Source organism: Zophobas morio, unplaced genomic scaffold (genome assembly GCF_036711695.1).
Source record: "Zophobas morio isolate AGI-343-1 ecotype UQ-CSIRO unplaced genomic scaffold, CSIRO_AGI_Zmor_V1 ptg000030l, whole genome shotgun sequence".
NCBI lineage: Eukaryota > Metazoa > Arthropoda > Insecta > Coleoptera > Tenebrionidae > Zophobas > Zophobas morio.
The window spans coordinates 9,494,125-9,514,070 of record NW_026972135.1 but is presented as its reverse complement, the minus strand read 5'-3'; the positions used below and the strand labels follow the sequence as shown (position 1 = coordinate 9,514,070).

The 19,946-nt window shown below is 33.9% G+C and overlaps 2 protein-coding genes across 3 annotated transcripts; one reads left to right on the top strand and one right to left on the bottom strand.

Moving 5' to 3' along the window:
- The first annotated feature begins 513 nt into the window (after positions 1-513).
- LOC135137967 (uncharacterized) lies at positions 514-5,478 on the top strand. Of its 2 annotated transcripts, none has more exons than XM_064067767.1 (9): positions 514-1,136; positions 1,986-2,294; positions 2,921-2,998; positions 3,053-3,298; positions 3,349-3,510; positions 4,242-4,358; positions 4,403-4,654; positions 4,712-4,873; positions 4,950-5,478. In XM_064067767.1, exons 1-9 carry the CDS (start codon positions 1,061-1,063, stop codon positions 5,159-5,161), a joined length of 1,614 nt encoding a protein of 537 aa, XP_063923837.1. In that variant the 5' UTR covers positions 514-1,060; the 3' UTR covers positions 5,162-5,478. The 2 variants fall into 2 exon arrangements, with proteins under 2 accessions (XP_063923837.1, XP_063923838.1); XM_064067768.1 differs by having other exon boundaries at positions 516-1,136; positions 4,409-4,654.
- Positions 5,479-5,612: 134 nt separating this feature from the next.
- On the bottom strand, positions 5,613-19,374 carry LOC135138514 (receptor-type tyrosine-protein phosphatase alpha-like). The gene is made up of 22 exons (XM_064068491.1): positions 19,178-19,374; positions 11,899-12,161; positions 11,370-11,669; positions 10,782-11,093; positions 10,254-10,523; positions 10,076-10,165; positions 9,479-9,610; positions 9,362-9,418; positions 9,061-9,306; positions 8,849-9,010; positions 8,533-8,786; positions 8,363-8,456; positions 8,238-8,314; positions 8,056-8,190; positions 7,725-7,999; positions 7,534-7,669; positions 7,253-7,460; positions 7,070-7,191; positions 6,856-6,987; positions 6,649-6,797; positions 6,413-6,548; positions 5,613-5,753 (listed from the first exon to the last, which is right to left on the bottom strand). The coding sequence occupies exons 2-22, from the start codon at positions 12,137-12,139 to the stop codon at positions 5,613-5,615; spliced, it is 3,669 nt and encodes a 1,222-aa protein (XP_063924561.1). The 5' UTR covers positions 12,140-12,161; positions 19,178-19,374.
- Positions 19,375-19,946: the final 572 nt, after the last annotated feature.

Here is a 19,946-nt window from a genome sequence, read left to right as displayed (position 1 = left end):
TAAAAGTATTTTAACAATATATGTGGTTCTTTACCTGCAGTTTAACGGCTTCTCATATGCCTTTATTTATAGTTAACGGGAGTTTCAAAAAAATTTTTGAAAAATAAAATTTTATAATTTTTCTAAAAAACTGGGTTTGTTTTATTGCACTTCAGGGGCGAGGGATGTTCTATCTAAATTTTTAAATTTACGCACCGTAATAAAATTCTTGTCTATTTACTTCAACCTTGTCAAATATTTATATTTTTTTCAAGTTTCCTAATTCAAGTGTGAATAATTTTTAGGTTTGTTGATTTTTGTTCACAAAGTTTTTAGAAAGGACAAAAAAATAAATTCTGATTAGCGAGTTATCTTGTTCACGATAAGCTTGTGTAAAATGTGAGAGCAATCTGCGCTATAATTTTATCGTACAGTTTTCTCTGATTTTTTTCCAATAGCTACTATATATTATCAAAATTTTGAGATGACGTTATCAGATCATTAGTAGTGGTAAACAAATCCTATTTATCGGTTACGGAATTCTACGGTGTACATTGAATTTCACAGTACCTACCTATTCTAAGTAGTACTTTCCAGTATTATTTGCTTAATAAAATAAATACTCAACAGACGATAAACAAACACAGAGACGGATAACTATAAGATATAATTTTTGGTGGAGACGAATAAGCAAAGTTTACTAAGCGCTTTATTTTCTATCTTTTAAAGTAGACTTACGATTTCATAAAAATTTGTTCAGTAGTTTCTCCGGTGCCCCGGTTAGGTGTCTAATAAATCAAGAGACAAACATGTTTCTAACAGACTGTCTTAAAATTGAATTTGTTTATTCTTTTCAGACTTCAGACCAAAGGAGCAGAATGAATTCGTGGTGAAGTTTGATAATAAACTGACTTCTTACAGTTTTTCGGTAAAGGGAACAAATGAGATAAAATTTTTCGCAATCGCAGGAGAAAACAGCACTCCTTTTCACTGTGAAATAAACGAAGCAGAAATCTGGACCACAATTACTATTTTCGTAAAGGATAATAAGTTGTTCTATTATAAAAGTTATGACACATTAATGCACAAACTCCTTCTGGTTCCAAAAGAATTAATGATAGAACCTTCGACACCAGCAAACTTTAAAATCTACGAATGTAAGTATATACTCGCATTTAATAATGCAGTAGATGGTACATGTGGTTATGATTTACGGGTATTAAAATCGGCGTGGGTAAAGCTCAATAATTTACTTATTTTTTAGTAAAACAAATTTACACGACTAACTACATAGCGAAAATGTAACAGTGAATAATTCTGACTCAACTTAATTTATATACTCATTAATCGACTCGGCTGGAGTAGAGCCTATTGCCGACGATGGTCCCTATTCAAACCAAACGTTTCTTCTGGACAGATCGCGATAGGCGCTTTCGAGGTTGTTCTGGAATTGAGACTTTCTCAGACTTTTCTTTAGTCGAACGCCTCCGTCACTGATAATGAGTCACCGGTTAACGCCGTAGATACTAGAAAACTCATAGGCGTTGTACCGGGGCGGCGTATGAGTTTAGTTCGTAATAATATACTATTGGCATGAATAATATAATTTTCATTTTTGAATTAACTGTGTGCATGTATGACAAAAACAAAAATATAAAAAAAATCTTTCACTTTTTATTCGCATTTTCTCTGCAACAAAAGTTAAAAAAATGCATATATTGCATTTATAAATACATATGTAATTTTTCAAAATATTTTAGTTTAATGTTGGCAAATAATTGCATTTTCTGGATTGCAAAATATCGTAAAGATCATCAGGTCGGTTTGAGTATATGTTTTTTTTTTGAAAAATATTAAATTAATGAAATAAGCAATACTATTACTATATACCAACTATATATTATCCAACAAAATTTCTTAATAAAATTGTTGACCCACAAAATTGATGTTTTCTCTACACTTGATTAATTTGTTCTTAATTAAAAATAATGGATTTTTATTTTTAGATGATTTTAGAGAAGCCACTAGAACTACTAAGACACACAATATATTGAAAATTCCAGGTTCCAAAGAGGTTTATTTAATTATCTCTGTCTCCTTGTGCAACACCTGCGTTCTGGTTATAACATATAATTATGATAATTGTTTAATTGTTTCATCAAACAGCCATAATAATGAAAGATGGGAAAGATATAAACTAAAAATAAATCCTATAATTTCCAACCAGGTGAAGTTTAATCGAATCCAAAATCCCCCATTGGAAAATGGATTCTGGAGATTACACTTAACACTAACAGATTACTCAGAAGAAGCAGGTAAACGTTTTGTTGCTGTAATGTTTTCGACATAAACGAAAGTATTAACTGTCTTGGCATTTATTCACAGGGTTTTTGTGTTTTTAATTTTGGGCGTGGAGACTATTGACCAGTTCGGCTACCAATGAAAATTAGGGTATATAAATTGTTGCAAATACATTATTACTGATTAGTTCCTTGTTTATTGATGTATATATTTTGGGCTTCACTTCTTGGAACCCGAAGATATGATTGATTTTCTAGTAAAGAATTATCTTGATTAATAAATGACTGATGTCCATGTCAGAGTTGTCCAGTTTTCGCCTTCAGTTTGAGCTTCTGGTTGTAGTTTTCCACATCGAGCCACCAAGGCTGTAAATCATTTCATTCTAACGTATACCTACAGTAGCGACATAAGGTTCAAAATTCTTTGTTCTTGGTGTGGCCAAAATTTTTGACTTTACACACAACGTGCGTTCAAAATTCTCACTCCTTTCTCTTTCACTATTTACTCTCTTTAAAAATAAAATAGACAAATGATATTTGCATTTATTTTAATCCACTGTTTACAAGTGTCAGCAGATGCTGCTATTTTGCTTAATTTTGTTACTTGTAAATCAAAACAATTTCGGTAATTTTTGTTTTAGATGACGTAGTTCCAGAAGCAAGAAAATATGACGGTTTAACAAGGCGTGGAATATCAACATCGTATCCATCCTTTCGCGGTGTGTTCCTTTACAATCGTACTAAAGAAATAAAAATAAAAATGTTAATTTTAGACACAATAACGTTTTCAAACATATCGCCTCCAACATCAAATGACTCAACGAAAGTTTATTTTGTGTTCACTAAAAATGGATTTATAAACTCAACAGAAGAAGTCATTGCTTACGCTTTAATTTTATTGGAAGTGCCCGTTGATATACAAGGTACAAATAGATATTGGGATGGAACTTTTAGAACTTGGCCTTCCATACCGAAAAATTCTTTACAGCTTACACCCGATCTTTGGAATCCATTCACAGGTATGTATTCATCAGATGACTGTACAACTAAAGTTTAGCTGTGATTTTAGATGAAATACAGACCTGCAATTTCATAATTGGGGCTGTCAACAGTTGTTGTAAAGAATATTGTTATAATAAACCTTTAAAACCTAACACTAAATATTGGTTAATTGTTAGAGCTCTAACGAATAAAGCATATAATGACAGCTCTCTACTCTCCTTCCACACAGGTAAGTTTTTTTTTAAACGTGACAAACATTTCAGTAACATTTTTTACACTGAAACTCCTCATCATCTTGTTACCTTCACCTATAGAACTTTAAGTAAACCAACTGATTAACGACTATTACAACGTAAGACAATTCAAGTCATTTCTTGACGCTGTAATTAGTACTTAATATTGAGAACAACTTTTTAATAAATGAAAAGGGTCGTAGGTATATAAATGAGAATATGTTGTCATACAATTTTGATTTTTTTACAAAAATCTGGATGACTATGGTAAAAATTCGACACCGATTTATAAATTACAAGTGGAGAAGTATGTAATTTTATAAAATTTAAATAAAATTTACATATCTAAAAGTTGGAGATGATGTCATATGATTGTTGGTGGGATGATCAGATAAATTTTGGTTAGCGTTTTAGCATCTACACGATATTTCTAATATACATACAAAGTTTGACAACAATCGGTCTGATAGTTTAGAAGATTATCTGTCTAATAAAAATAGACACAGATGGAAGCAGACGGCAGGCGACAGACGGGAGACAGCGGACAGATAGACAGACGCGAGAGACCTATGTTTTCGTATTCTAGAGGTCATGAAACGTCGAGAACACATAAAAGTAGCAGATAGCCCGATTGACTCGATTACAATACTTCCTTAGCTTACGCTCGGGAAGTAAAAATTCCAGTGCTTGTGTAACACCAAAAGCATTTGTGTAATTTTTGTTTTAGACAATATTGCAACCGAAACAACTCCAGTATATACAACAATTTTGCTAGAAGCAAGCCAGTTTAATAATTTTACATCGCCAACGGTTCAAAAATCTGTATCATATCCATTGCTTGGCGGTATGTTGCTTTATAATCGCGCTAAAAAATTATAAATATATTAGTTTTAGACACAATAACGTTTTCAAACATATCACCTCCGACCTCAAATGATTCAACAAAAGCTTATTTTGTGTTATCTAAAGATGACCTTATAAACTCAACAAACGAAGTTATTGCTTACGCTTTAATTTTATTGGAAGAGCACTTTGACATACAAAGTACAAATGGATCTTGGGAGGGAACTTTTAAAACTTGGCCTTCCATACCGAAAAATTCTTTACAGCTTACACCGAATTTTTGGAATCCGTTTTCAGGTATGTATCTATTCAACAAGTGATAGTAAAGCTAAATTCTAGATAATGTAATTTTAGATGACCAACACATCTGCAATTTTATAATTGGGGCTAACAGCAGTTGCTGTAGAGTACATTGTTATAATACACCTTTAAAACCTAAAACTAGATATTGGTTAATGGTGAGAGCCTTCACGAATCAAGCCTATAATGATAGCTCCCTGTTATTTTTTCAAACAGGTAATTTAGAAAGTTTACTTTTTTATTTATTATTTAATTCTTATATTTTATTTGTATTTTCCTATAACATTTACAGCTTCCGAGGACAGCTATAGCGTCAATACCAGTAACATTTCACTAGGTGTTTTAATTCTTGCAATTTTGGTAACGGTTGGCATAGTATACATAATATACAAAATAAGAAAACGAAAAAATCAAGCAGCTCTTATCCAAGAAGAAGAGGTGGAGCCAATCATTAAAGGGCAGGTTTTAGGCCTTAAAAAACCTCAGAGGAGAAATACATTTTAGGACCGAATTTTTATAAAAATAGGCAATAAAATTTCCTTTTAGGCAGTTTTAGGAAATAAAAATAAATTCTTTTTTAATCGTTACTGAAAACATGATTACAAATATTTTAATTAATAATATTAATACTACCCTGTACTAACTGAATGGCACGCGGCTACTTTATCTGCTATGGCGTCAATCATATGGGGACGATAATGAAAAGGGAGACTTATTTAAGAATAATATTGATGTTGCACATAATGATTTAAAACAGTTTCTTTGAAAGTGTGAGTACTTTTTAGAGATTGAAAAGATACGAATAAAAAATGTGACATAAATGGTGTTTTTTTTATTTATATAACAATAATACAAATTAAACAAGCAACACGAATTAAGCCAACAACGAACTTGGTATAGGAAAAGTCCTGACATAACACACCGAACTGGACGTAAACCTAAAGCTATTTTGAGGTTACCATGATTTAATGAATAAATACAATCTCCACTGTTTAATTTTTTTATTCTTGTTTACATCATTTACTACAATTTGTTGGTATTTATCATAGTTTTCGATATAATCCCTGATGCATTCATAAATAAATGTTAGTTGTTTCTGAAACAAAAAAGCAAGGATTGAACATGCCAATACATATATAGTGTTGTAAAAATATTGTTCCAGAGATTTTACTTAAATCGTGCGTTTGTGTTGTTAGGATCATATGTTTTTAAAAAGAAAAAGTTTCTGTTTATTTTCCTACATCGGTTTAGAGCAGCGTTCTGTATGCAGCGCGAAGCACAATTAATTAATTGATTAATTAATAATATTTAATTTAAGATCAAGGATAACAAGACAGAACACTTTCACTATTTTTAACTAATTTTGCCTGAAATTAAATGGACAACCAACTTTTTATTTTTGGAACAATTAATAGATACAATTCGCGAAGTCCGTAGTGAAGAAATAATGATTAAAAAAAACTTGGAATCACCATTTTTCTTCAAAATTAGTGTTTAACCATTTGGAAACATTCCTTGCGTAGTGCGGTGAAGCCCCGTCATCCATGAATCACAGAACCCGCCCAAGACGTCGGTAAACATATTTTGTAAAAAAAGTCTAAATAGATCACTGCTTATACACTAATAGAAAACTGCCGTTGAAATCTTCGTTGCAAACTAAAGATCCGTTTTCAACAAAATGTTATAGAGAAAAGTTTGTAATTTGAACCAGTTAATGTTTTGGCACTCATTTCAAGAACACCTTGTACCACTCACCGTTCTGTTAACGAACGATCTTCCACTTCTTCGTGCAAGTCGTATGGCATTACACACATCAATTTCTAATTCATTTTCATACTTCTCTACGATATATGAGAAAACAACAAATAAGCCACAAGCTGTAAATCCATCGCTAAAAATATAATCCACAAAAAAGATAACATAACGGGATAAGTACTGAAGAGAAATCTTGACAATGAACCTTTTTGGTTTTGATATCAAGATTGACATACCTGCAAGAAACTAAAACTAGTTTTTCCTTGTCTGTATCTCTGTGAAGATGGTTTAGCAAAGAAATAAAGCTATGTACTGAATTCGGAACCAACTGATTCACTTTCCAGTTGTTAAATTGAAAGATATATAATTTCCCGTCGTAGATCTTCTGTAATGTTTGATAAAGATGTTACGTGCTTGGAGCTTGTCTTTGTACACAGTTTTACCTCTTTCGAAATTGTATTGTATATCAGTAAGGAGCCTTCCGTCATCAGGCCGTAGGTTGTGTTTACAACTCGATTGCGGGTAATGTTTATCGTTTCTAGAGATCCACTTACGTGGGTCGTGACAAGAAATTTCTGAGTAAAAAATACATCATAGAAAGAGTGTAACACCACTATAAAATTAATACTAGTTTAATGCCTTGAGTTTACTTTTTACCTTGTTTAAGAATAAAACCCAACAAATCGATTCCCTTGCCACCATTTTCCAGAAATCTATAAGTTGTTCCTCTTTTGGTTCCCGAGAAATAAAATATTTTCTCCTCTGTCCATATCGTGCAACTACAAATATGTTTAACCGTGTTTTAAATATACCTTTTTGGTTTAGCTGCCAAGTACTAACCTATCACACTTTCAAAAGGATGTCGAGGAATGCAGTACTGAAGACTAACTTCTTGAAAAATATTATCGTAGTGACGCAGAGTTTCTAAATACTTAAACTGTTGTTTTATATCGTCGTGTTTTATATTCTGTCCTATGGAATATTGAAACGGACTTGAATGTTCCAAATAGTATTCGTTCATAAGTAAGTGTGAAAAAATGTAGTGCTCCTAATGTTAAAAATAGTATTAGTCAATCACGCATACAAGTTAACAGTACAGATTTTTAAAATCTTGTTATTACCACGTTGGTGATCATAGACGCCCGTTGGTCTCTAAGTGTTTTTGTTAAGCTGAAAAAGTCAACTTTATTCTCTTTACTAATCATCTGTAGTGCTAAGTCACATAAAATTAAAATTCCCACTCGACCTGTACCATAACTAGAAATCACTGTGTTAGCTTGCTGTTAGTTCTGCAAAACATTAAACGACCAACCCTGAATGGAAGACAATCGGTCCACGTGGATTGTCATACTGTTGTCTTATAAGTTTGACAACTGGTAAAACGTCATTCGGGTAAACCATATTGGAATCGTCAAATCTCCACTTGATATGAATATGATGTATAATTTTGCTCTTGTCGCCGTAAGCTATTTCAAGCTCTTGATAAGCATATAGTTCAAAAGTGGTTTCCTTACGCAATTTTATTATTATTTTACCATATTCATGTACCGCTGATGCTCTCTGGGGCCAATACTCTGCACACATTCGCTGAAAAATAAAAAACTTAATTGTTAAAAAGAGAATCGTCGTCTGGAAAACTTTACCTTTTTACGTTCAATAAAATTTGTCGCCATTATTATAACACTAACATTTTCTTGCCATATCATCCTCCAAAAGTCTTTGATGGTGGAGAATTTGGGTGACTGGCAAGCGATGTAAGCTTTTGGACGATTGTAGCCCTGAAATTGTCATTTTCATTTTTCGTAGAGTAAACAAAGAAACTTACGTCAATGTAGCTAGCATTTATGTAGTCCTCTGTTCCTACACTTTTCATTGGCTTAAGAACAACTCTGTTAGAATCGTCTAAAAAAACTGCGTCAGATAAATGATTATTAGAATTATAAAAATTACAAGGTATAACTCGGTTTCGATCTCTGTTCTTGTTAATATTATTAGGTTGCAAACCAATTCTAAAAGAACTATGGGGCATAGGATCTGAAATGGCCTGAAAACATTCGAAAGCATGCGTTATTGTTAAGCAGGCAACCAGTAATACAGTTATATTTGTATGAAAAACTCACATTGAACTGGATTTTTAAAGTTGTAAGGAATGTCGGTTGCGAACAATGATTTTGAAGACTGTTGAAGTCGATGACTGTGGTTTCAAGAGGTTTCGTCTTCATTCTTAGCCTCATCTCTTCTTCTTGGATAATAGTTGCTTGATTGTTTCGTCTTCTTATTGTATATATTATGTAAAATAGGACAACCATTATCATCATTACAAGAATTAATACTCCTAGCGAAATGTAATAGATACTGAAGCTATCCTCGGAAGCTGTATAGGTTTATAATACGAAAATAAAATAAAAAAAATAAACGATGGTAAAAATTACCCACCTGTTTGAAAAAATAACAGGGAGCTATCATTATAGTTTTGATTTGTCAGCGCCCTTACCATTAACCAGTATCTAGTATTCGGTTTTAAAGGTGTATAATGACAGTGTTCTTTACAGCAACTATTATTAGCTCCAATTATAAAATGGCAGGTGTGTTGGTCATCTTAAATTACTTAGATAAAATTTAGCTTTGCTATCACTTGTTGAACATACCTGTGAACGGATTCCATAATTTCGGTGTAAGCTGTATAGAATTTTTCGGTATTGGAGGCCAAGTTTTATAAGTTCCATTCCATGATCTATTTGTAGTTTGGATGTCAACGTGTTCTTTCAATAAAATTAAAGCGTAAGCAATGACTTCGTTTGTTGACTTTATAAAGTCATTTTTCGTGAATACAAAATAAGCTTTAGTTGAATCAATGGTTGTTGGTGGCGGTATGTTTGAAAATATTATTGTATCTAAAAATGTTAAAAGTGCTATGTGTACTTTTAGTAGGATTATTAACGAACAAACCGTTAAGAGATGGTAAAATTCTAGATGGATATGTTGAACTTTCAGGCTTCCTTACTTCTGGAAAAATTGTTCTAGTTGAAGATGTTAAATTTTCAGACTGACTTATTTTTGGCATACTTGTTGCATGCGGTGTGCTTGAAGATGGATAAAATGAAGACGGCAAAAGAGTTGGAGATATTAAATTTTCAGACTGGCTTATTTCTCGCAAAGTTGTTGTATGTGGTATAGTTGTTTTAGTAGTAGTGTCAGCTAAAACAAAAATTTCACAAATTATTTTGCTGATTTTCAAGCGCTGCAAGTAAACAAAGTGACAATGGAATTGTTTTCTGTGTCGTATGTGATTTTTTTACCATTTGCTTTCGTGCAACAATTGATCATCTGAAATTTTTAAGTTCTCATGCATTCGAGTGATGTATCTTGTTAGGTCCTCGTGTTGCACTTGGATTAATTTATACATTATTCGAATGACACTATAAAATTTCCGGAAACAATCATTGCATTTAGGACATTATAAGTAGAAATACACAAGAAAATTATGGAACAATTTGACAATTCCTGCAACTTTTAGTCATTTTTCTTTATTTAAAATTTAAATTGTAAAAAGATCGTTAATGCTTTTTAAATGACGTTAGACCACGGAGGTACCTCCGTGCGTTAGACCAATTTTTTGTTATTTGAAGTAATATTTTTTTAGACAAATAAATCAATACTTACCCTTGATACATTTTCCTGTCATTTTGTCACATGTTGGACAGTTGCTGCATGTGTTTCTACAAGATAAGCCCCACCTTCCATCAACACATGCTGCAAATTAGAAAATTAACTTCAGTTCATTGACACTGAATACAAACTTGAAGAAAACAAGATTTACTACAAATTTTTGTTATCTTACGTTCGACACATGACGGTTCTTGAAACCCCCACGAGCACACACAGCTTGAATTAAGTGAAGATTTTGCACAAATTTTGTAATTTTCACAGTAAGTTGTCTTTGGTCCCAGCAATTCTTCACAGCTTAAGTCACATCCGCGTCCTAAAAATCCAGGTTTACAGTCAAGAAGTGCATCAGGAATTTTTGTTTGTTCTTGACGCTTTGGAGACAAAAGTTCACATGTTCTGTATTTTCCTCTGTCGTTGTTGTTTAATTTTACTTTGTATATTGCTGTAAAAAATATTCAATGTATCTATTTTTTATTTATATTTATTTCTTATTGCGTTATTTAGTTAAAGATTAATGTTAATCATCAAACATGAATAAATTATCTGAGTTGAATAAGAAGTCACCAGGCAAATAGTGTTGGCACCTCTCAGAACCCATAAATTACCCGGTTGAAGTAGCAAATGCTATTAATTGGGGAACAAAATCTGCACCACCAGCTACATAATAAAATAATGCACCGTGAAAAAAAAATTGGCTTACTTTTATTTAGTTTTACGTTAGGACACTGCCGTATGTCTATTCCCCAGTAAGTTTTTCCTGGGCTGCCTGATGTTCGTCTGACTAACCTTAGAGTCGTGTTAACTTCGATTAAAACTTCCTGGCTTTTAAACAGGACATTTTTCGTCATGGAGCCACTGTTGGCTATCCAAGTAGGTATACTTTCTTCAGATGTATAGATTTCTAACAGGCAATTTGGGCAAAGATAGACATAAAACATCAAGCAAGAAATAGCAGGTGGAACAGACACTTTTGTTTCTGGTGTAGATATTTCACTTGGGGCTCTGACACGATCTAAAAAAATGCTATTAGAATATGTTAAATAAAAATTGATCGTCACTTTTTTAATTGTGTTTATTTGTTCATTTTATTCCAAATTTTTGTGTAGTGGAAACAATTGTGTAGGAAAGGAAAGCAAGTTCTGTTTCTTAAATGGCATTATAATTTATTATTGTTGTTACTATTTTTCGAAAAAAATCACGATTATCTATCTAGCATAGTAGAACATGTAGAATTGTTAAATTTCGGGCTTTTGATTGTGGAAGAGTATCACCATTTGAATTTACTTACACTTATGGATTTTCCAAGTTGTTTTATATCTTGTTTGGACGACCACTTCAGGATCACTTGAACATGGACCTTGACTGTAGAGGCTACTATCATTTCCATAAACTGTTAACATTTTGTTTTCAAAATGTAGAGTGTAATGAGTCCACGAAGTAACATTTACGGTTGTCGTCGTGTTACCCCTAGTTCTATTTACCTGTATTGTGAAGTCTACTGTACAAGGAATATTCGAAAAATAAATCGAAAACGACACTGAGGTAAACATGGAAAAATTATATATGTTCGTATGAATCGTTTTGAAACCTGGAATAACAGAAATCATTAACAGTGTATATTTATAGTTTTATTGTTTAAATAAAAATTGATCTTTTAATAAATTGATAAATGATGATTATGAAGTCAAACTATCAACATGAAGTTTTCCAATAATTTGAAATTTTGAGAAAAATTAGTGATTTAGAACTTTCGGCACATTAAATAATAATAAAAAAAAAATAGTTGCAAACACATTAGTTTTAATGAAAATATATACCTTCCCATCTTTTGTCGGTAACTGGTGCATGTGCCACATGTTGAGATTCTTTTAGATGCCAAAAATCGTGTTTAAAAAGAACTTCTGTACTTTTTGGATCTTCAACGATCGGTGGCTTTGTGTAAATCACCGAGTCTTTATTCTCCGCAACACATATAAAATGGGTCTCGTTCTGTAGCGAAATAATTTCTTGACAGTTAGCCACCACAAGAAACACTAGTACCAAAAAAGGGAAGATCATCTCTCATTTGATGGCTTCTGACCTGTGTAAAAAATTAGCCAGTATTAATCCAGTGTATGTCACATGTTAAATAGTTATGCAGCAGCTTTTTCGAAAAAGTGTAAAATTGATTTTGCAAATTTTAATTTTTCTATGGGAACGCCTGTAAGCTGGAAAATTTTGTGATGACGTTATCAACATTTTTGCAAGGACTGTGTATCAGTTTGTATAGATGCAGTGTAATACTAATAATAACAGTATTGTATTTCCAAATTTTCAAAACAAATTGACTCAATAGTTAAACATCGGATTATTTGTCTAATAAAAATGAACACAGACAACAGACAAACAGACAAGTAGTGGACACACAGACCGAAACAGGAGATCCCTTTTTTCGTACTTTGGAGGTCATAAAACGTCGAGGAAAACTGTAGCAAGTCGTCTGATGGACTCGATTGCTATACTGACTTACTCTCGGAAAATAAAAGTGTACCAGTATAATTTTTAGCCAACGTAAGTTCTGTAGTATTGCTGACATGTTTATTTTCTGATATTACATAATATTTGTACTTTATCATTAAAAACATATATTTGCAGTGCTCTTAAATTTTTTCGGTTGTCGGTTCCTGTTTGGTTATCGTCTTCTCCATCAAAGTAGATCAATATTAAGCTTAATTCAAACAGTAATCGATTTTTTTTTAAGTTGAGTAACTTTCAAAATGAGTGTTGTAAAATAAAACAAAGTGAAAAATGAGAACACACGGATGAAGGTTAAGAAAAATTGTCACAGGGGAAGAAACAAGGAAGTTACTTCAACGCTGTCCACTTCATTTCGTATTTTCATTTCCTAAATGTAAGCTAAGGAAACATAAAAACGTACATCGAGCGAACGGCTACTTTCATGTTTTTTCGTTTCGTCGTTACCTAGAGTACGAAAAATAGGTCTGCTGTTTTCCGCTTTCAGTTTTTTCTCTAACTGTTCGAATGTGCGCAAAAACATATGCATAGTATAATAACAGTTTATCATCGGCGTAAGTTATCCCGATCGTGGTCTAGTGGATAAGAGTGGGGAACGCGGGCCGGAGGTCTCACGTACGATGCGAAACTTGCCCTTTGTTTTTTTTTCTTTTTTTCTCGCGTTGTGTATTATCTATGTTTATGACGTCATAACAGATTCAAACTTCAGATCATTTAAATGTGGCACTGATGATTAATCGAATTAAATATAATATTTTTTGTGCAGCCGATACTGTCACGTGCCCCCAAAAAACTTAAAAAAAACACACTCCGATAAAAATAAAAAGGAAATTTAGAAAAACTTAAGAGAAAAACCTATTTATCTAAAATAACCCCGTGAGCCACCACACACACTCCCACACACACTCCCCCTTCCGAAGCTCCGGCACGAGCCCAGGAAGACTCTCCCGTGCTGAGCTTGCAAAATCACAGCTCATCAATCTATGGCAAGCTCAGCATTATGGTCTTCCCAGTCTCCCGCCGTAACTTGCTGCTGGGCGATTTCTCGAAGAGAGGAATCTCTAAATTTTAAAAACTCAAAAAGTTTAATATGACAATACGAATAGAATATAAATCAACAGAAGACATAGCGAAAACTTTAACCATTATCAACGACTCTCTAATGTCAGCTTGTGAGAAAAGTTGGTGTACCTTTGCCTAGTGTAAAGAACTAGGCAAGGGTACACCATGCTGGAACGGAAGGCCTACTTCATTACAGGCTAAGAAAACTTTTCAGTAGAGTAAAAAACACTAAGAAAACTGAGGACTGGGAAGCCTCAAGAAGAAAGAATTAAGAAAGAGGAAGCGGGAAACGTGGAAATCCTTCTCCAGCGACATAACGTCGACTGCTTCGGTCGCAAGGCTGAAGGGAGTTCTCCTCGAAGGACTACGCACATCAACTGGGTGTCCTAAAGAAAGAAGATGGTACTTGTACCATCTTCTACAGAAGATGGTACTTTTACAGCTGGCTTCAGCATGGAATTAATAAAAAATGTGAAAGATGTCATCATTAAGCCACTCACCAAATTAATATATCTATGCATACAAAACAAAACTTTTCCTAAATGTTTGAAAACAGGGATTGTCATACCAGTGTTCAAAAAAGGTGAAATAAATGACAAGAGTAACTATAGACCTATGTCCCTATTACCTGTCTTTTCGAAAATTTTAGAGAAAGTGTTATGTATACAATTAACGAAATTTTTTGAAGACAACAAAATCTTAGTTAAAAACTAATTTGGATTCCGTAAAGGGTGCTCAACATCTGACGCATTACTAAGTTTTATAGATCAAATTTCGGAAGTTTTTGAAAGTGGTAATTACTGCATTGCAACATACCTGGACTTAACGAAAGCTTTTGATCTTGTATCACATGAGACTCTTATTCGTAAATTATACGTATATAACATCCATCCAGATAGTTGCAGAATTATCAGTTCTTTCTTAACTGAACGCTTTCAGAGAGTTAGCCTTAACGGAACAACATCGTCTGATCTTCCTGTCAGCCGTGGGGTTCCCCAGGGGTCGGTACTGGAACCTTTGTTATTTCTAATATTCTTTAATGACTTTCTCATAGAACTAAACGAAAATAATGTAATTGTATTTGCAGATGATACAACAATCAGTACTACCGACAAAAACTGCTTTGAAATCCTGACCAGAAATCAGAGAGCGATATCAAAGGCTTCTGACTGGCTTTGTAGTAACGGGCTTGCACTGAATGAGGGGAAAAGTGTCAACATGTTGTTTTCCCTAAAAAAGTCACCAAATCTAGCTAATCTAACACTCTTACCAAATATTCAAACTACGAGATTCTTGGGAATCACGATTGATGACAAATTGCTTTGGAAAGAACATGGTGTCATATTAGCGAAACAACTTAGCAAAAATACATTTATGCTTAGAAGCCTTGCGAATCAAGTGTCACAAGTAGTTCTAAAAATCGCTTTTAGTTCCCTCATTCAATGCTTGCTGCGATATGGAATCTTAATATGGGGTCATGCACCTTGCAGGCATTATCTATTCTCCATTCAAAGGAGAGCAATTCGGATAGTTGCCGGTCTACCATATCGAGCTGATTGCCGCCCTGCTTTTAGGGAATTAAATATTTTGACATTTTCGGCACTATTTATTTATGAATGTTTACTCTATATAAAACAAAATATCCATATCTTTGACAAATTTGGGGATTTCCATGCATATAATACTAGGACTAGGGATAAACTGTGTTTGAAGAGTATTCGCCTAACGAGAACGCAGACAGCTCACAGGTACTTTGGTATAAAATTTTATAACTGTTTGCCGGCTGATATAAAAAAATCTCAATTTTGTCAAATTTAAGAAGGTAGTTAAAGAACTCTTGATAAACGGTGTTTACTATGATTATGATGAGTATTTAAATCGACATTGATTGTAATAATTTTTGTTTATGTTTTTTTGTGTTTATGTCTATATAAGTTGTGTTAGTTTGTTATTTTCTGACGAATGTAAAACTGTACAGTTTGGGCACGAATATACATTATTATTATTATTATTATTATTATTATTAAGTCTTCTTAGAAGACTAAGGTGGCTGTAAAAGTACCATCTTCTACAACTACAAAACATAGTTCGCAGAACTTTTACTGCAGACTATGTTTCCAACGATCTTGGCTACCACACAGATAATCTAGTCATTTTGCTAAAAGGAAAAAACGCGGACACATAATATGTTTTAAAAAAGTGCAAGCTACAATAACAGTAGTCCAGGAATGGTGCATCACGCATACCCTCTCCGTAAATGGAGAGAAGACGAAATTAATCGTGGTGTTGTGTGGGAGTTGCATTGAACTGGCGACTGAACTGGAAGAAGCATGTAGATGATAAAGTAGAAAAAGAACGCTCGGCTCTTTGGCAATGTAGTAGGGTGGTGGGAAGGACTTGGGGGTTTAAATCCTAAGATCCCCCTGTAGATCTCCACAGTAATAGTTAGACCGATGCTGTGCTACGGAGTTTTAGTTTGGTGGCCCAGAACTAGACAAAAAACAACACTCACACGTCTGTCTTACAAAAAGAACTGATGGGAATAATGCTGGGAGCTAGAATCGTTGCTGAACGTGAAATCGGCAACAAATCAATACGCATATTTACTGACAGCAAGTTTGCACTACTAGACAGCTGCATGGTTCGATCTGAGCTGGTTTGGGAGTGCAGAAAAGGACACAGTGGCAACGAAGGAAACGAGAAGGCAGATGAAATGGCGAAGCTAGCAAATATGGAAAACTTTAAGCAGCTGTCGGCAAAATAGAGCTTGTATAGCGACACTAGACCGTAAGTTGAAATTCTATCTCTCACTTTCAAGGGACAAACTGTGTAAACTGGTAGGATTCCTTATGGAACATTACCAGTTTAACAAAATATCTACATACGATAGGAGTGGTAGCAGATCCAATCTGTCGTGGATGCTATGAAGAAGAGGAAACAGCTGAACACATTCTTCGTGAGGGTCCAGCGATAGCCTCCTACAGGAAATATATGTTAGGGGACATCTGGCCTGGTATGGCAAAAATCACTATCTGCATTACTCAAGTACATTCAAGAAGTTGGGTGGCTTGACGAGTAGAGGAGCTGGAAGACAGACTGATATACCTGGGGAAAGCACAATGAGCCCTAAGGCGAGGCCTAAGTGCCGGCTGGTTACGGTCAGCCCCCATAAAATTAGAAATCTAGAAATCCAGAATAGTATTGGACAGTGGCGGCTCGTGAAGTTTTCTTCAGAGGAGGCTCAAATCTGAAAAGCACTACTTTTTACTTATATCTTTCATTATCTGAATCATTTTTTTTGTCGTGCCCACGAAAAGAACACTCTTGCGTTGATAGATAAACTATTGCATCGATTAGTCTTTTCAAAATTGCCCTATTTTCACCAACTTTCTCGTTATAGTTCTCAATATCCCTCTTATGAGCGGAATCTAAAGTAGTAGAAGAAAATATGCGTTCCTGTGATTTTTCATGCTTTTCTATAGCTCGTGACAAATTTTGTAAATTATTATAGCCTGTTTTATCCCAAACGGAAGATTTATCATTTGTGAATAATAATACAATTCCAACAGTATAATTTGTTTCTTAAAACCGAAACCGTTAACCATTTAGTTTTATGATAATTATTTTCATCAAATGCTCTGCTTTGCTTTCTACCTGTCATTACCATTAACGGGAGTGGTGGTGTTGGTCTCTCCTTTTGTTTTATAGCTATCTTTTTATCACAATCAAAGCTACTAAATTCATTTTTTAATAGATAATTTACGATATCTGCACATGAGACTGAATTATTTTCGTTGCTCATTCTCATTACGTATAAGTGATATCAATATGCCGATAATACCAGCTGTTTTTAACGATCAGAAATAAGACGCAAATAAATTATACAAAAAACACTTTGGCTTTACTAGGTACTACGTAAAACCTAAACACCCCTCACCACTGAACAGGGAGCACGCGAAACCACCTTAATTTTTTTTTCCTATTTACACCCGATCGCGTCAATTAATAAGAAAGAGATAAAATTATCCGTACGACTTGATCTGAAAAGAGATGAACTAGCCGGAGGCTAGCGGCCTGAAGCGGCAGCCCGATCAACGTTTTAGCGAATGCAGTACAGCACGATGATGCCTGAAGGTTGCGGTCTCAATAGTAAGATGCATTCTCGGCGGAGGCTAGCCTTTACCGCTGAAGCCAAACGCGGAGTGGTGTGAATTATCATTGTAAGGGCGCAAATATAATTTTTTGCGACATTTTAACCTGATATATGATGAAAGTAAATTAAATCAAACAAAATATTCTGAAAAGTACCAAATGTCTGCAAAAATACAAATTCTTTCATCGAAAAAATTAGAGGAAGCTCAGCTCCAAAAAACAGAGGAGGCTCAGCCTCCCCTGCCTCCTCTGAGGAGCCGCCACTAGTATTGGAGTATGTAACGGTAGAAGTGGCTTTAAGTTTCAGATCATCTAAGTGTGGTACAATAGCACTATTAATTTTATCTTCAATCATAGCATCCATGTTTGAAACCAAATCATTTAAAATTTGACTTTTCACATTACAAATGGTTTGATTGATATCATGGGGTAGAGAACCTTTCATAACAAGTAAGCTTTTTACATTATCATTGAGAGAACAGAGATTATATTTCATCGACTCAACGTTGAGTTTCACCAGAATTTCATACTTTGTGCGTCAAGAATCATAGATATACAATAGATTTTTACATTTTTGTAACAATTTAGATTCATTTTCATTTAAATTTATACACGAAAAATGAAGCCATCTGTTACATGGACCTTCACAGACAACCCTTTTGGACAGTTTGCATTTGCTGCAGTCTTATGGCATTACACTAAATGTATTGTGGCCGTCAAATTAGACTGAATGCTGCCTGGGGCGCGGTCGTGCTGCTACTCCTTGAAGTGATTAGCATGGTTGTAATTTTTATTACTCTCCACTGTTTGGGCACAGCATATCTCCTATTTAAGTACTAACTGAATGGTACGCGGCATTCGGCCCAAATTTATGGCATCTATAAGCTGTGGTTAGGGGTTTATTGAGTGCTTGAGGCGTTCAGCTTATTGTGACAGCTACTATAACTAATAACTAACTTATTTCCTCATGAGTGCTATAATTACACGAATGAAAACATATGTACTCGTACTTACCGATATCGATAAAGACAATGGGATTTTACAAAAAAAACAAGTCAAAAAAGCGCACATGAACAAATTACGGCCTGACACCGACCATTCACACACACCAAAGTTAGCCCTTCTGAAAAATTGTGTTTATATCTTTAAAACGTGTTAGTAGTTGTAAATTAAACCTTACCCAAGAAAGAAAATGTTAGTTGCCTAGATTTACAAAAAATGCGCTGTTTATATTATACATTGTTTAAAAATAACCAAAAGACGGACAATGTAACATAAAAACTGTTTTTGATGATAAAGTACGTTAACAAGGAACTGAATATCATTTCATTGATTAAATTTTGGCTGTTATTTTGTTAATAAACATACCTAAATTAATCCCTGTTGTTTCTCAAAATGCAAGAGTGCAATTACGATGTGTTCGCGGCCTAAGCAATCTCGAACCTTGTGAAACATCGCCCAAACTTTAAACACCAAAACACATCCAGAGACCCATTATTTTTGTTCACACATAACGCCCTTGAATCTGAATGTTTAAAACTAAGGAAAAACGTAACCACGATAAGGCAAGTTACTGATTGTAATATAAGCTTTAATCTTGTTAAGTACATAGCAATCGTAATCTCATGCATATTTTCCAAACATGCTGCTATCAAAATTATCATCACATATAGTGTAGAAACTAAAATTTTCAAATTCTGTTTTATATAAAGAATGAATTAGAAACTTTCTTCTAGAAAACGCCTGAATTTCAGTACATGGGAACTTTGTAACGTTCTCGCCTCTAAAAACTTTTCAAACTAAAATCATTTTAAAATTTATAATGTACCATTGCAATAATAAAACATCATAATAAATGTATACTATTCTGAAGAGTGGACTATTGTTAGTACAGTTATTAAGACATAACTCGAATAAGTTAGAATGTCTTAATTCCAATGCCAAATTATTCTTTGAATTAACGTAACATCACAAATTTGGTTTAAAAAAACTGTTCGATATATTGATGTAAATTACTTTGCAAACTTTTTCTTTAATTAATGCATGATTGATTTCGGCTGGAGGTGGATTGTCTTGCGACTCGCCAGGAAAATAGGCAGAAGAAATTATAATTTTCCTCTTGCCTCTACCCGTGGGC

What these genes read in the sequence shown, in the direction of transcription:
- LOC135137967 (XM_064067767.1), top strand. Translation starts at nt 1,061, where the DNA reads ATGCACAAACTCCTTCTGGTTCCAAAAGAATTAATGATAGAACCTTCG. An exon ending in TCTACTCTCCTTCCACACAG is followed by an intron (nt 3,511 to 4,241) that starts GTAAGTTTTTTT and finishes TTTTTGTTTTAG; the next exon opens with ACAATATTGCAACCGAAACA. An exon ending in ATCATATCCATTGCTTGGCG is followed by an intron (nt 4,359 to 4,402) that starts GTATGTTGCTTT and finishes TAAATATATTAG; the next exon opens with TTTTAGACACAATAACGTTT.
- LOC135138514 (XM_064068491.1), bottom strand. Translation starts at nt 12,139, where the DNA reads ATGATCTTCCCTTTTTTGGTACTAGTGTTTCTTGTGGTGGCTAACTGT. An exon ending in CTTTAAAAATCCAGTTCAAT is followed by an intron (nt 8,457 to 8,532) that starts GTGAGTTTTTCA and finishes GAATGTTTTCAG; the next exon opens with GCCATTTCAGATCCTATGCC. An exon ending in CTAGTTTTAGTTTCTTGCAG is followed by an intron (nt 6,549 to 6,648) that starts GTATGTCAATCT and finishes TTATATTTTTAG; the next exon opens with CGATGGATTTACAGCTTGTG.